The sequence below is a fragment of the Saccostrea cucullata genome, unplaced genomic scaffold (assembly GCF_032062105.1).
Source record: "Saccostrea cucullata isolate Sc308-1 unplaced genomic scaffold, CSIRO_AGI_Scuc_v1 ctg15383, whole genome shotgun sequence".
In the NCBI taxonomy this organism is placed as follows: Eukaryota; Metazoa; Mollusca; class Bivalvia; order Ostreida; family Ostreidae; genus Saccostrea; species Saccostrea cuccullata.
The window spans coordinates 21,985-36,554 of NW_026929383.1; the positions used below are offsets into that span (position 1 = coordinate 21,985).

The 14,570-nt window shown below is 33.5% G+C and overlaps 1 protein-coding gene and 1 long non-coding RNA gene across 2 annotated transcripts; both read left to right on the forward strand.

Moving 5' to 3' along the window:
* The first annotated feature begins 1,072 nt into the window (after positions 1 to 1,072).
* Positions 1,073 to 9,228, forward strand: LOC134280711 (F-box only protein 38-like). The gene is made up of 13 exons (XM_062763156.1): positions 1,073 to 1,931; positions 2,212 to 2,347; positions 2,640 to 2,770; positions 3,780 to 3,953; positions 4,275 to 4,428; positions 4,590 to 5,938; positions 6,203 to 6,318; positions 6,681 to 6,783; positions 7,092 to 7,282; positions 7,710 to 7,864; positions 8,014 to 8,105; positions 8,265 to 8,378; positions 8,727 to 9,228. Exons 1-13 carry the CDS (start codon positions 1,088 to 1,090, stop codon positions 8,906 to 8,908), a joined length of 3,741 nt encoding a protein of 1,246 aa, XP_062619140.1. The 5' UTR covers positions 1,073 to 1,087; the 3' UTR covers positions 8,909 to 9,228.
* Positions 9,229 to 9,595: 367 nt separating this feature from the next.
* LOC134280712 (uncharacterized) lies at positions 9,596 to 11,514 on the forward strand. The gene is made up of 2 exons (XR_009994945.1): positions 9,596 to 10,044; positions 10,540 to 11,514. It is a non-coding gene; the product is annotated as an uncharacterized LOC134280712 (long non-coding RNA).
* The last annotated feature ends 3,056 nt before the right edge of the window (positions 11,515 to 14,570 follow it).

Sequence of the window (14,570 nt, forward strand, 5' to 3'; positions counted from 1 at the left end):
TGCATTAGGTGAAAGCCTTACTCTGACTCCCCAGGATCAGTTATTTGAAGAAAAATGAATCCAAACAACTTTGAAATGTTTCCATATACAGTAAAACTCGGTTATAACAAAGTCACTGGGCCTATGAAATTACTTCGCTATATCTGTAATTCATTATATCCGTATAAGGATCCTGTTACATTTATATACCTGGGGATGCAATATTACTTCGCTATATCCGTGAATTTGCAATATCTGTGTTCGTACTGAACGAGTTTTACTGTAAAATTAAATGCACCTACCCGGTAAGTGTGGCACTGTGATTTAAAACGAATTGTTTGAAAATAAAATTCTTCTTTACACTTATTAATTTTCTTTTAAAATTTTGACCCTCTACAGTGAAGTAGCATCGCTCTGAAAGGGGGGGGGGGCCCTTCTTCTTTTAATACTAATTTTTTTTATTAAAAAATACCACATTATCCTAATTTAGCTATACCGATACAAAAGGTTGGGGGGATGAACATTTACTGGCGTAAAAAGTTTTTTTTTCTGGAAAAAGGGAGGGGGTCAGCCCCCCCTTGCCTTTAGCCTAGCTATCCGTGATTGCTTGCATAAGAGATTAAGAAAGAGCAAATACAATAAATATGAGCTATATAGATCAGATATATACATTTGCCTTTAATTTTCTTGAATGTTTGCTTTCTAGAGTAAGACCGACCCCTAACCCCACAGGCAACTGACGTTACTTATTTTTCTTTTAATAAAAAAAATTAACCCTTACCTTATAATATTAATAAGCGGTTTATTAATATTATAAGGTAAGGGTATATTTTTTTATTAAAAGAAAAATAAGTAACGTCAGGTGCCTGTGCCTAACCCGGAGTAAAAAAACACTATTCCCGTTTTCACTCTATGTTTTACATGTCACCATTTTGTTTCCGGTTTGTAGTCAGAACAAAAAAAAAAAAAAAAAAAAAAAACATTGATGACAGAGCTGTGGTGATTGAGGAGGTTCAAGGTCTCAAGGGACATACCCAACATAGATTTTTAACTGAAAAACAACTGGATACTCTGTACTGTATTATATCTTTATTTTAGAGCTGATAGGATGAAGGGAAAAAGACTTGCAAGATCTCGTTCGAGGAAGAAAGCTTCTAGTTCTACCATTGAAAATGTCACTACTCGAGCTCAGCGCGTACGCGATGAAGATTACTTTCAAAACCTGTCCCTGGAAGTTATTTGCCTCATTCTTGGATATTTACCCCTAAGATATGTACTGAGAATGGACTGCATGAACCACAAACTCAGAAATGCTGTGTCCATGTTTTTGCGCATTCAGAAACAGATTGACATGTCAGAGCGGGATATATATGGCTGGATGTGCGACTCCCTGACCGACAGTACACTCACAGCTTTCTTGAAGCGATGTCATGATGTCGAGTACCTGTATGGATTTCATCCAGGATTTATGACCTTGAGGCGTCAGCGTGGTGCTGATATGCTCACTTTGCCAGGAATCATTGACGCATTGTCAGAATGCAGGAATTTGAAAGGAATTGAAATATCAGATGTTGTGCTTCTCCATGCAATGATGGACTTCTTTCCACAGTTAGAAATTCTTGGAACATTTAAAAACAGGAATGGGACATTTCCTATCAATTGTTCATCTTCATTAACTTTAGCAGAGAATGCAAAAATTACGTCCTTGCATCTTAATGGCATTGTTATTGAAAATCTACCCAAAATGTATAATTTGAGACACCTTCAGCTTCGATGGGTTCACTTTCATGAGTCCCATCCATTTAGTGAGTTTATGGCACCAAAACTGCAGACTTTTGTTATGGCCCATTGCTCAGGCCCTGTAAGTGCCATTAAATATGTCCCCCTCATTGCAAGCCTTGCAAGCTCCAGATACCTGTCACGACTTGAGCTGCTACGTGTTCCTTTCCTAGGTAAATACTAAAACTAGCCCTTTTTCTTTACAAAACATTTGTTTTTTTATGAAAAATGTTTTAAGACTTCTGAATTTCATTTGAATTTATGCAAGTGAAGTATTTAATTAAATTTGAAAGAAAAGTTATGCATGCTTGTGAAACTTAAAAGATTGATCATGAGAGTAGTCATAATGTTATTTACTTTCTTTCATTGAAATAATTATTCAAAACACTTAAAAATTTACATAACTCACTTAAAACCTTTGACATATAGCTACCATTTTCTTCACAATTTTAGGGGGCCTAATTCATCATGTAGTGCAAGATAGCTGGCAGATGAATGCTTTTCGTCAGTTGCGTTGCATCAGATTTGGAGCATGTCGGCATGCTCTTGAAATGGATCTTGGTTTCCTTATTATAACTGCAGCTCAAAAGTATGTAATATGACAATTTTCAGTTTTAAAGAGGATAAAAATCCAAACATACATGATTATCATGATATTGAAAGTTTTCTAGTTAATATGGAAATGGTAATGACATATTGTGCAAGATTTCATTAAAGTATATTTAATTTAATATTCATATTAGTTAAATAGTTTCTCTCTCCTGTATGCTTTGGGTATTTAAATTTCAGCTTTAATACTAGTATAAAAAAAATAAATATCTTTCAAAACATGAATAATTTGATGAATATAAGAAAACATTCAGGAAAACCTTTCTTTTCAGGATTGAGGAAGTAAGTGTCCAGCCTTCTCTGACCAAAGACAATCTATTTGTTGCCTTGATGATGGCAGATGTCTCGTTTCCTTCATTTTCTACACTACATCTAGGATTTGTTGATTCTTTTCCAGCACCAGGTAATGTTACATTATGTCTGTCCATGCTTACATGGTAAAATTTACCTGAACAAAGTCATACTTTTATGATATCCGCCAATACCCAGAAAAATATTACAGTAATCACTACGTTCGTTGCTCTGTTCATTAGACAGTGCTTAATGCAGTGCACATTACTTTTCATTCTACTGATTGTATGTTTTAGTTAGATGTATTTACTATGGATGTATAAGATGTGTCACGGGTCTCCCAGTCTCAGGGAATAATAATGCAACACAGTTCCTCAATAAAGGTTCATATATTTATTGGATGACAATTTGCAGGAACGATGATAAATGAAGTAATGAAGTACAAACTAAAGTACGAATGAAGGTGACCTGCAATGAAAATGACACACTCGTACAAATTCACACACACTAATATTTATTTAATTAGAATAGTTTAAAATAAGAATAAGTATTAATTTACTCTTACCAGTTACAAAATTGCACTAGAAATCCGTAAGGAATTTCTTAGTTAAACTGCTATAACATAGATTTCTCGCAGGAGAACATCTATAATGTATCGTCAAGATTACAAAGGAATAGTCCGTGCATAAGTATATATGTATACCAGGACTCGCACATGCGTACATAACTACCACACCCCATACATACTGGTTTTACAACTCACACCTAGGATAATAATAGACCACAAGACAATCACGTGACAACCAAACACTCACGTGACACTGAACACCGGACAAACCAGAATACAATACAAACACGATGACAATGAATGACCAGGTATGAATGAATGAATGAAAGAAATTTACTACAGCTATCTTATTTACTTCCTTAACTTACTATACCAGCTGTACTAAATAATTATACTAAATAAAATAAAAACAAGTAATTGTCACCCTGTGACAGATGTATAAGATATTGAATGTGAAACATCACTAAATTGTGTAACTGCACAAAATTTGCCATGGATTGAAGTTGTACATATTTTTTGTGCATTGTTTTATTTTCTTGAAATTGTTTGTTAGATAAATGGGACAATGAAGATCTGATTGTGGAGGGTTTGGCCAATGTGTCGGAGGCCCCAGCAGTCATTACAGACATAGGAATGAAGGCAGTGGGGGTTTGCTTCCCCAGGCTCAAACACCTAGATATCTACAACTGTCCTCATATACTGAGACCTACTCAGTGGTTCACGCATGGTAAGGAAACTTCTTCTGGCCATTAGGGCTGTTAACAGCCATTGATTTACTCCTTGTCAGAAGAGTGAAGGTTTTAGGATATAAATATACATTGCATGAAATTCTGAATCTAAAATGGAAGTTTCAGGAGAAACTTTTTTGTACAGGTTAGGAAATTACAATGTACAAAGACATTGTAAATTTTTGATATATGATTTAACATTTGAACTTAGAAAAGATTTTTGAACATTCACATTTTCAGTCAAATTATTTTGATATGGATGTGTCAATTTAAATGATTTGAGGATTGTGACCAATAATATTTGATTTTCTGCTTTCTAGATCTGACATGTTGGGACCAGCTGACTGACTTGTCATTGAGAAGATGTCATGCTTTGAAAATTGAAGATTTTTGTGAATTCATCTCTACTCTTCCATCACTTCAAACTCTCCATCTAGAACAAATGTTCAGGGAGCCACCAAAAGGATGCTCAAGGTACATTTCAAAAAAACTGCTTTTCACATCAAGTTTTTCACATATCAGGGATATAAAAAAGTACATTATAAAATTGATTTTACAGAAAACTGGTAGATGTTCTTTGTATATGCTAGCTCTTGTATATCTATAGTAACAAAGTAATCAACTGATATTTATAGGGTTGGCTTAAGTGCTGGAACAGGTATGGGGCTTTCCTCTGCCATGTTAAATCAGCATTATCAAAATCCCCCTCCAGCAAATCCAGTAGTCAATAACAACAATGTACAGGATGGTGGAGCCAATCAAAATGGAGGAGGTAATGCTCCAGCAAATCAAAACAATGATGAAGGAAACAATGCTGCAGCCAATCAAAATGATGATCTGAATGATGCTCCAGCCAACCAGTACAATGAAATGAATGATGCTGCAGCCAATCAGATCAATAACATGAATGATGCTCCAGCCAATCAAAACAATGTCATGAATGATTGTCCAGCCAATCAGATTAATGATCATGTGAATGATGCTCCAGGCAACCAGAATAATGAAAGGGCACAAGATGAAGATAGAAGGAATGAAACTGGTGAAGATGCTGTGATGCATGAAGCTGAAGATTCAGAGGAAAAAATACCAGAAAATAAAGAGAGAGAAGTAGAAGACAATTCTCAAGAGGAAAATGACAATATGGCGCAGGATTTGGGTGATGAGAGTGAAACAGTTAATGAGAATATGGGACAGAGCTCAGATTCTATGCAAAATGAGAGATGCAATGTAGTGAAGGAAAATGAGCAAAGATCTAATGTCAGTAATACAGAGTCTGAAGAGTGTAAAAGAGAAGATATCAATAATGACAAGGCCACAACTAGTTCTCAAAATTTACCTGAAAATGCTACCTGTAGCATGAGCATGAAAAGTGAAGAGATCCAGAAGGCTCCATTTTCATCTACACCCAGAATGAGACCAACCAGAAGTTGTGTTAAGCATCAAAGACATAATTCGGGAAAATCTGATAGAACTTCAAATGACCAAAGACAAAATGGTGAAAATCCACTCAAGGCACCTGTTAAACGAAGGAAACTTGAAGCAAACCAAAATGTCCCAGAAGAATCATCAGAGAGATCTGAATTAAATAACGATGGTACTGAATCTAATGATAAAGCAATGCAGATGGACAATTCACAATGCCCAAAATGTGTGTGCAATAGAATTGAAAATGATAAAAAGTATTCTAAAGGAAGGAAATCGAGACACAGAAAAAGTAAAGGGAAGAGGAAATCTGTTTGTAAATGTGATTGTCACAGTGATGAACAGAGAGACAAAGGACGTGATCATAGAACGGAAAATAATGAGCAAGCAATAGAAAATGGTACACAGTGTCCTTTAGGAAATGACGAAAAACTGGAGTGTGATGTAAAAAAAGAAGTAAAAGAAGAAAAGGAAGTGGAAAAGGTAGATAAATCCTGTGAAGCTAAACCAGAGGAAATCAGACAAACTTTGTCCCAAGCTGAGGACTCCCCAACAAGAAAAGGTATCTTGATAACATTATCATGATTATAAGAAATTAGTAGGAAAGTACATGGACTTAATTATGCAAAAATAATCCCAGAAAGCAAACAAATACCAAAAACGTTTCACCCTGTGGATGGTATTAAAATTCAAAAACTTGTCTTACAATGAAGAACTTGCTGTCATAATTTTGAGTGTATTTTTAAAGGAGCTTGCTCATATATCTTGTCCCTGAATTAGAGCTTACTGTTATAACCTTAGTGTCTGAGTTTGGAGCTTGTTTCAGGAAAGAAAAGAAGAGGAAGACAATCAAAACTGGGGCAGTATGGAGGTCCAAAGTCCAACATGAAAGATGAGTGCACAAGTACTGCTGATCCTGTGGTAGAAGAGGATCATGTTCAGGTAAAACTACCAGTACTTAATTAAAGTTTTAACTTCTCAGAGCCAAAGGCTCAAGTGTGCTTTTCTGAACAAAGATTGTCTAGCATCCATCTGTCTGACTGTCATCTAAAAACTTTTCAAATTTTCTTCTTCTCTGGAAACAATGGGCTGAACGCTACTAAAATTGCCACAAAGCATATTTAGGCAAAGGGCAAATTTAAGTTTATTATGTACATGTATATTCAATATTTTTTTTTGTCATGACCTGAGTGGTAGGGTGTGACATCAATAGTGGATTATGGCCATGGGTCTCTTTTGTAATTTTATGTACTTGATTATGGAAGTACAATGTACATTTTGTAACAAACAAATTTTGATTGTAGATCCTAAAACTCAAGTCCAATTCTCTGATATCTCTGTCTCTTAACAATGTGGGAATTACCTGTCTGGTTCTTGATGATTGTCCTCAACTGACCAAACTCTCAGGTAAGAATCCTTACTAACTCTTGCATGTAGATTAGTTTGTAAACTGTTACTCCATTTTTCAGAAATTTATTTCACTAAAGCTACAATTGTCTGTATAAAATGCTATATGTACAGAAAAAGATGCTCATCACAAATAGCCATGGATGAACAATTTTGATATGTTATACAAACATAATAAAATGTGTTTAATGTATGTTAGGTTGCTTATACATTTAAAACAATGGGGAATGAAAATCACTGTTGTGGTTTGAATTCATTAAAAGCATATTCATTGCAACCATGAAGGGTTTACTGTCATATTGTTTTAGGTCATGCATGTCGGGTTTTAAAAGAGGTAAAACTTAATGCAGTACCAAAAATCCGAAGAGTGGAATTCACCCATTGTCCCAAAATCTCAGAGGAGAACCTGGCATATGAGGTGGCCCTTCAGGAGGAAACTTTGCCAGATGGCCAGCCCCGCAGATATAACAAAGCAATATTTCTTAGGCCAATGCACATGGTATCAACATTTATTTTAATAGAAAACTTTTCCATATAAATCTGAAATATTATTCCAGAAGCAATTTATTGATTTATGTTTTCAAACCATTCATTTATTCACGTGATTCATGAGAAATGCTTTCTGTCTGAAAGCTGATTTCTTGAAGGAGCTAACACATGCTACATATATATTTGTGCAGATATATATATCTTCTATATACATGTACTCTGATTGACAATACCAGTGAGAGATAATTCAAATTTTGTTGTTGTTGTTGTTTGGTGTTTTGAGTAAATTGAAATAAAATCTTGCAAAAAATGATGAACCATAGACATTACCATGACCTGAATTGATGCATACAACAGGAACTTATACCAGTAAACATTAATTACCATCACAATTCTTTGTTTTAAAGTGTATCAATTTCAGTTTGAAATGATTGTAGATTGACAAGGCAAACCTGGAGCATCTGCTGTTTTCCAGTCCTGATATCCCATCTGATATTTGTATCATCTACGATTACAATGACCAGGCTTGTAACAGCTCCTACAATCACATGAGAGTTTACACCTGGGGAGAAATTCTTACACCATTGGCCAGGTAAAAAATTACTTTAAAGTAATTAAAAATGAAACCAGGTGCTGTTCATATATTATATAAACAAGGTATATTTCAAATGGGGGTACATAAAGACTGGAAAACTAAACAAAAGGGTGTTTCTGATGTCTTATTTTTTAAATTCTTTGTAGTGAGCTGATTGATGTGTACAGTTTTCCAGAATGGAGCAGAAAAGATTGGAAACCAAGCTATCCCTGGGGCAGAGACATTTTCAGGATGTATGGTCAGTGACAATCATTGCATATACCTTTAACTACATTCATTTAGTAAGAACTAGGTAGAATATTATTTGTTTTTTACTACATTATATACATGTTACACTTAAAAAAAAATTATTTGATTCGGATTGTTACACTATGTTTTGGATTTACTTCTATTTCAGAGAGAAATGGTAATCTAACTCGTCACGAGATTGTGACAGACATGACCTTGATGAGGATACTAAAAGAGAGACCAAGACTCCCAGAGAATCAAATCCATCGCTTTGACCACGCCCGTAAGTATTCAAGCATCAGACAACAATAATGGCATAAGCAGAGTCAATTTCTTTAAAAAAAAAAAACAGTGGCAAAGCATACTTGATTATTCTAAAGGAACATTTCTGTTTTATAATATTCTTTTTTTGCATTTTCCACAGAAATAAAGTAATGTGATTAAAGCACGCTTAATGAGACAATTACAAACAAACAATTTTGATTCCTTTTACATGTAATTTGTTATATCCAATATGTTCTTTTAATACATTTTAAATCTGCTGTAGGAATAACAATTTGTTGTAAACATTAAAAATGCTTGCTGTAATAATGTTTTATTGAAATAAGTATACAGATAAATAATTTTACAGGAGGCATATACTGTCCCAACACTAAAGGTCACTACAGTACTTATTCAGCCTTGGACTCAGTCACAGATGAACTGGCTGACCTGTGGTGTGCTGGGGTCAAGGTCAGACGACACAGCTGTATTATTTATATCAACCTCAGTGACGTCAATGGTGTGCCTACTTATGATCCAGAATTTTCTTAAACAAAGAATAGTTGAAGAATTATACGGGAATATGGGATAGATCTAGTGGCTATTGTAAACTGATGTGTAAGAGATTGAGAAAACATCTTCATGTATATAACATGAAGTAAATATTACACCTGTAAAATAAGATTGTTTTTCATTCCCAATTCAATTTTAATTGAATTGAAGATCTTAAGTTTAAACTTTGAAATGTGACAAAAGGGAAAATGTGTATGTACACACTTTTGTCTAATAAAATTTGACAGAAAATAATAACTCCCAATTTATAATTTATTGATGTATTAAACATCTGTCAACCATGGGTAAAAAATAAATTTGACTCTACATGAAATGGACATTACATTGTTTATGAAAGTGACAGGGGCAGAAGTATTTCAGAAGCAAGTAACAAATACAAACATAAACCACAACTGGAAATACTGGAAATTAATAGGCATCAAATTACCATCAAAAGTGAATCATGGAAAATAGAATTTTTTTCTTGGGTGTATTTGATATGAGTATTCTGTTAAGTTTTATCATATTTCCTTGTTATTTGACAGAAGAAAATGTGAACTTCTTATGCGTATTCATCTTTATTGAACTTTTTAGAGACAGTAAAATTTCCTTTAAGGTAAGGTTTGCGTTAACAGGGAGATAACTCTTGCGAATCACCAAAGCGTTTGAAACAGGCAACTTTAAACCAGCGATGCTAAGCATCTCGGTAACGAATTTCCTCTGTCATACTTGATGTTTGTTGTCACTTATTGTTAGGACTAAAAACAAAGGACGTTTTAAGGAGAAAGTCTTATAACAAATCAAAGCATAGGAATCTTAAAAGCCTTTGAGATTAGCGTGATGCATGTGGATGAACCAATAAAGGAGGACTTGTTTATTTTCGATACGGAATGTGGCAAGTTGTAGGCCATTCCGATCAGAAGAAAGTTATCGACGCATTGTGCTGTTGTGTGTTTCTCGCTTCACCACTACACTAAAATTTTAAGTGAGAATGGGAAGGAAAAAAGAAAAGACCTGAGAGTATCCTGTAAAGTATTATGCTTTATGCAGTCCGAACAGGGAAGAAAAGTCACGGTGCATTTGACCATGTCCAATGATGATGTTGACAGTTTGATTGTTGATAGTATTTTCATCAGGTAATTATTTAACTATTCATTTTACTGAAAGTTATGAATGATCTTCTGACTACAGATTTAAAAACGATGAATAAACGGTACAAGGATGTCAGGATGTGGCTAATATCCCAACATTGCCAAAAAATAAAAATGCATTCATTCAAGAAATTATGAAAAAAATCCTTGCTTTTTAGGCCTAATATTTGTAACATTATTGGAACAGGTATTCAATTGTTCAAGTTACCTTTTAAATGAGGTTTGATTTTAATTAATATCTCATTTTTTAATTAATACAAATTGTGCATGACAAGAACATTAATTTTCTTGATCAAGCATTTGCATTTCACTAATTCAATCTACATGTATAAATTGTACAATAATTTCATATTGATTCTTCATTGATTATATTGGAAATTTCATTTCATTGAGTGAATGAAATTCAGTCCAATTCCTTATGCAATTCCAAAAATGCAATTCCTTAAATGTTATTGTAAAAATGAACACATATGATTTCAGATCAATTGGGTCATTAATTGGAATAGATAAGAACAAAAAAAAAGTACTTCAGTGTTTCCTTAAAAGATTTGTGCCATCAATCAAAGTAGAGGTCATCCCATATCAGCTCAAGAATATTAAAGAAAGTTGGATGGATCAAGCTAAGATGTTGAACCAGACATGGCAAAGTCAATGGAGATTTGGAAAAGAAATGATGATTTGTTGTACCCAATGCATATTTTTTATATGTCTATAGATTATAGAAAAAAATTTAATGTTTAACAGCATCCTATCTACCTGGTAGTATATACATGCTGTTTTCAATATATTTAGAAAATATGTGTATGTGATGATTGCAGTGCATGCTCTGTTTGTCCATCTTTGAATTTGTTTTCAGTAAAATAAATGTATACATTAAGGTATTAATTGAAGGTTGCTTTTGTCTACACTTACAAGTAACAAGTTTCTTAAAAGGGTTATTTTGTAAAATTGCAAGGAAATTAATACATGAACAATTAAATTTAATATTTTTATTCATTAAATTTTGTTCTTACCAGGACCTAATATGCTCAAATAAGTATTTCTGAAAACTGATGAGTTTTGTAAATAAAGCTGCAGTGAACATTTAACAGTTTAAAATATGACACTTGGAAATTGAAAGGTTGTTAATTTAGTAGGAATGATAAGACCAGTTTAGTAATCAACTAAAATTAAAATCTTTCACAAATACATGTAGTTTATTTTAAAATTGTTTACATTTATAATCTTTTAATTTTTTTCTGTATTTTGATTTTAAAAAGGAGAAAAATTTTTTATATTTAAATTATTATTTCATGGATATCAAGGAGATATATCTATCACTGTAACATTGTTTCTTTTTCCCTGTTCTTGACAAATATTTATGACAGTGTTATGTCATTTTGCAGAATTTGCCTTTTCTCTGAAATCAGAAGTACTCTGTAAACTCATTAAAGTATGAATTGATGTCACTTAGAATTCATCTTTATTTTGTTCTGTCTGATATTTCAATTTAGATTCTCAGACTACCTAATCCAATGATTGAGCTAATGTCCATGAAGTGTAGAAATAGGCCATCTTTAAGATATGTTTGGTTGTCGGCCTCTCCAGACCGACTGACTAAAATGACCAGACTGAAATTTTTTTTTCAATGCAGGGCCGTATTTTTTCTTTTTATTCCTCTTATTCCCCGTAAAGAAATGTTGTTGAAGATTTTCTCACCTACCGACCCAATAATTTTACCCAGAGTCAAGAGAGGGCAAACAAACATTACTTTCAAGATAGCATTTCTATTCTTCGAAGTAAAGAAATCATTTAATTATAAAAACAGCAGCTTCATGGATGCAATGCTTACAACATTTCACTCAAAAGATGGCATACATGTATAATGATAGTCACGAGACATAACTGAATAAAGATATTTTGCTACGAAGATGTCTAGAAATTACTACATGTTGGAATAACTAAATCAGCATGAGGTCAAATTCAGAGGCTTTTAATTGGGTTAGTTGCAACATGTTCTGAAGTATGTTTATAAACATATACATGTACTTCTAAAGGTGTTGCAGTATAATTCATGGACAATTTCATCAGAATATTCAGATGTAAAGATTGCCATAAATACTAGATTTCTTCCATGGAATAAATTTTTAGACCATCTTGTAGCACAGGAGGAGTTTTATTTTGAATATTTTTGGCCAAGTTTTGCTTAAAAACAATATAAAAAATACATTTAGTCTTTAACATTCACCATGACAAGGTGATATCAATGTTGTCTTTATAAGTGTAGAAAAAGCCTGATTTTTGTGTTCCGAACCCATAATATAGCCCCTGTTTCCATGGAAATAATATTGGGGACATACATATTTTTTTGGTTCAAATTATTTAAAATGATCAAATTAATAACTTCATGGAATTTGATGGAATCGGTAGATATGTAAAACGTTGATTTTTATATTTTTGTTGCCATGGCAACGGTTTCACTTTATCAAGGAAAATTGAAAAATCTTCTTTTTTACCCAATTTTTCACATTTTTGATAACGGAAAATTAATAGTTTAAATAATAGAAGCATGAATTATACTAATTCAGGTCATTTTAATTATAAAAGTTTGATAATTAATAAAATAAATCAATTTTTTCAATGAAAATAATATTCGAGGTGAAATATGAAATACGTTAAATTTGGCGTCTTTTACTAAAAAAATGAGACGGGCAATATCTTTGAAAATCATATTAAATGATGAAGCTAATCTCCCTGAATAAATTGATATATGGCATGTGTGCATATTAAAAAAAATAAAAGTTGGAGGGAGACGCAAACCTTACCTTAAAATAATATTCAAAGTTGAAATTAAATTTCTTTGGTTAATAATGTAAAATATTTAATTTCAATTCAAATTTTCCTGTACTCTACATTATACAACAAACCAATGTTTAATGCGCATGATTACTGGTAATCGAATTTATTTTCCTTGTTAACAACTTTATCATCAATTGTTTCAGTTAGTTACAGCACACTTCAATTTATGAGAAATCCAGAGAAGTGTGAGTGATAAGTTGGACCAGGATAGCCATTGTTTCCAGAAATGTAGGGAAACCCCAACTCCTGGGGTATTTATGAAAAGATTTACTTTGTCTCCTTTTGAAAGTTCCATTAAGATATTTTCAGATCTTTTGATCCATAAACCTTCAGGTCCGATGAATAGGTAAGTGGACATTTTGCCGTTTTTCATAATGTATATCCTTAAGTAGTCCCTGCCAATGGAGATGGAAGGAGCTAGAAGTCCAACAGTGACCATAAAGAAGTATGATCCGGATAGATACCAGTCCTGCCATTATAAGCTCCTCCCTTATTGGTGAAAACGTTGCCAAAAATAAGAGTCCCGACGACGGGTTTTATATTTCTTGCAAGAGCAGCCATAAATGAGACATGATGAGCTGAAATTATAATTGAATAATCATTTCAAGTTCAGAAGAAAACAAATTGATTTCAGCCAGGATCAATGAAAAATTCAAACATATTTACTCTGTTGAGATAACGATCAAGGGATTCAAGTTTAGAGTCCAAATCCACAAGCTTCTTCTTTATACATGTATCATATTCAGTAAGGTGGATTCCACACGCGTTGCTGCTGTTTTGAGCCGACTTCATACAAATGTTCTAATATTCAATGTTCTTCTTGCAAGGGCAACCACCCCATGCTGTTGTTACTAAAGCAAGACAGGCGCTGATAGAAACTGTTATCCGAAATTATATTTAGTGGATAAAATGCATTTTAAGACTTTCACTTATTTATATATGTACATGCATGACTAACATGGGTTTAGCTTTTAAATGATACTTTTTCGTGTTTAAGTATCAAAACCTGATACACAGTGTGCCGTATGCTACAAAGGAGACAAACTACATATACATGTATATCATGAATTTTTTATCCAATAATCAAGAGAAGTTTTACAAATTTGATAATCTAAGCAACAGTTTAATGATAAAAAATTTCGGAGTAAAAGCCAACGCCTGCAGTGACACGGGGTCTCGGTTGTAAGTCCACATCCGAAGGACCCCCCAACTTTCACTTCAAAGCACAAAAACTTTAACCTTGAAGCTAACTTTTGAATGAGAAAAAATATCACGGCTTTAATATACCCGATAATTCACCTCCTCTGCCCGTGTATAATCTAGAGTCAGTGATGGGCATACTCTAGGTACATCATCTGCCCATAAATCATCTAGGGTCAGTGATGGGCGTACTCTAGGAACATCATCTGCCCGTAAATTATCTTTGGATAATCAGTGACGGACGCACACCAGTTACATCATTTGCCCGTTAATAATCTACAGTCAGTGCATTATGGACATATTTCAAAAACATCAATGATCTACTCCAGGAACATCAATGATCTGCCCGTAAATATTCTACAGTCAGTGATGGGTGTACTCCAGGTACATCATTTGCCCGTAAATAATCTACAGTCGGTGATGGGCGTACTTAGGGAACATCATTTGCCCGTAAATCATCTCCAGTTAGTGAA

Excerpts from the sequence above, each read along its gene's own strand:
- LOC134280711 (XM_062763156.1), top strand. The coding sequence starts at position 1,088 with ATGAAGGGAAAAAGACTTGCAAGATCTCGTTCGAGGAAGAAAGCTTCT. Across the intron at positions 2,348-2,639 it reads ATTATAACTGCAGCTCAAAA|GATTGAGGAAGTAAGTGTCC; the intron begins GTATGTAATATG and ends CTTTCTTTTCAG. Across the intron at positions 8,379-8,726 it reads CCATCGCTTTGACCACGCCC|GAGGCATATACTGTCCCAAC; the intron begins GTAAGTATTCAA and ends ATAATTTTACAG.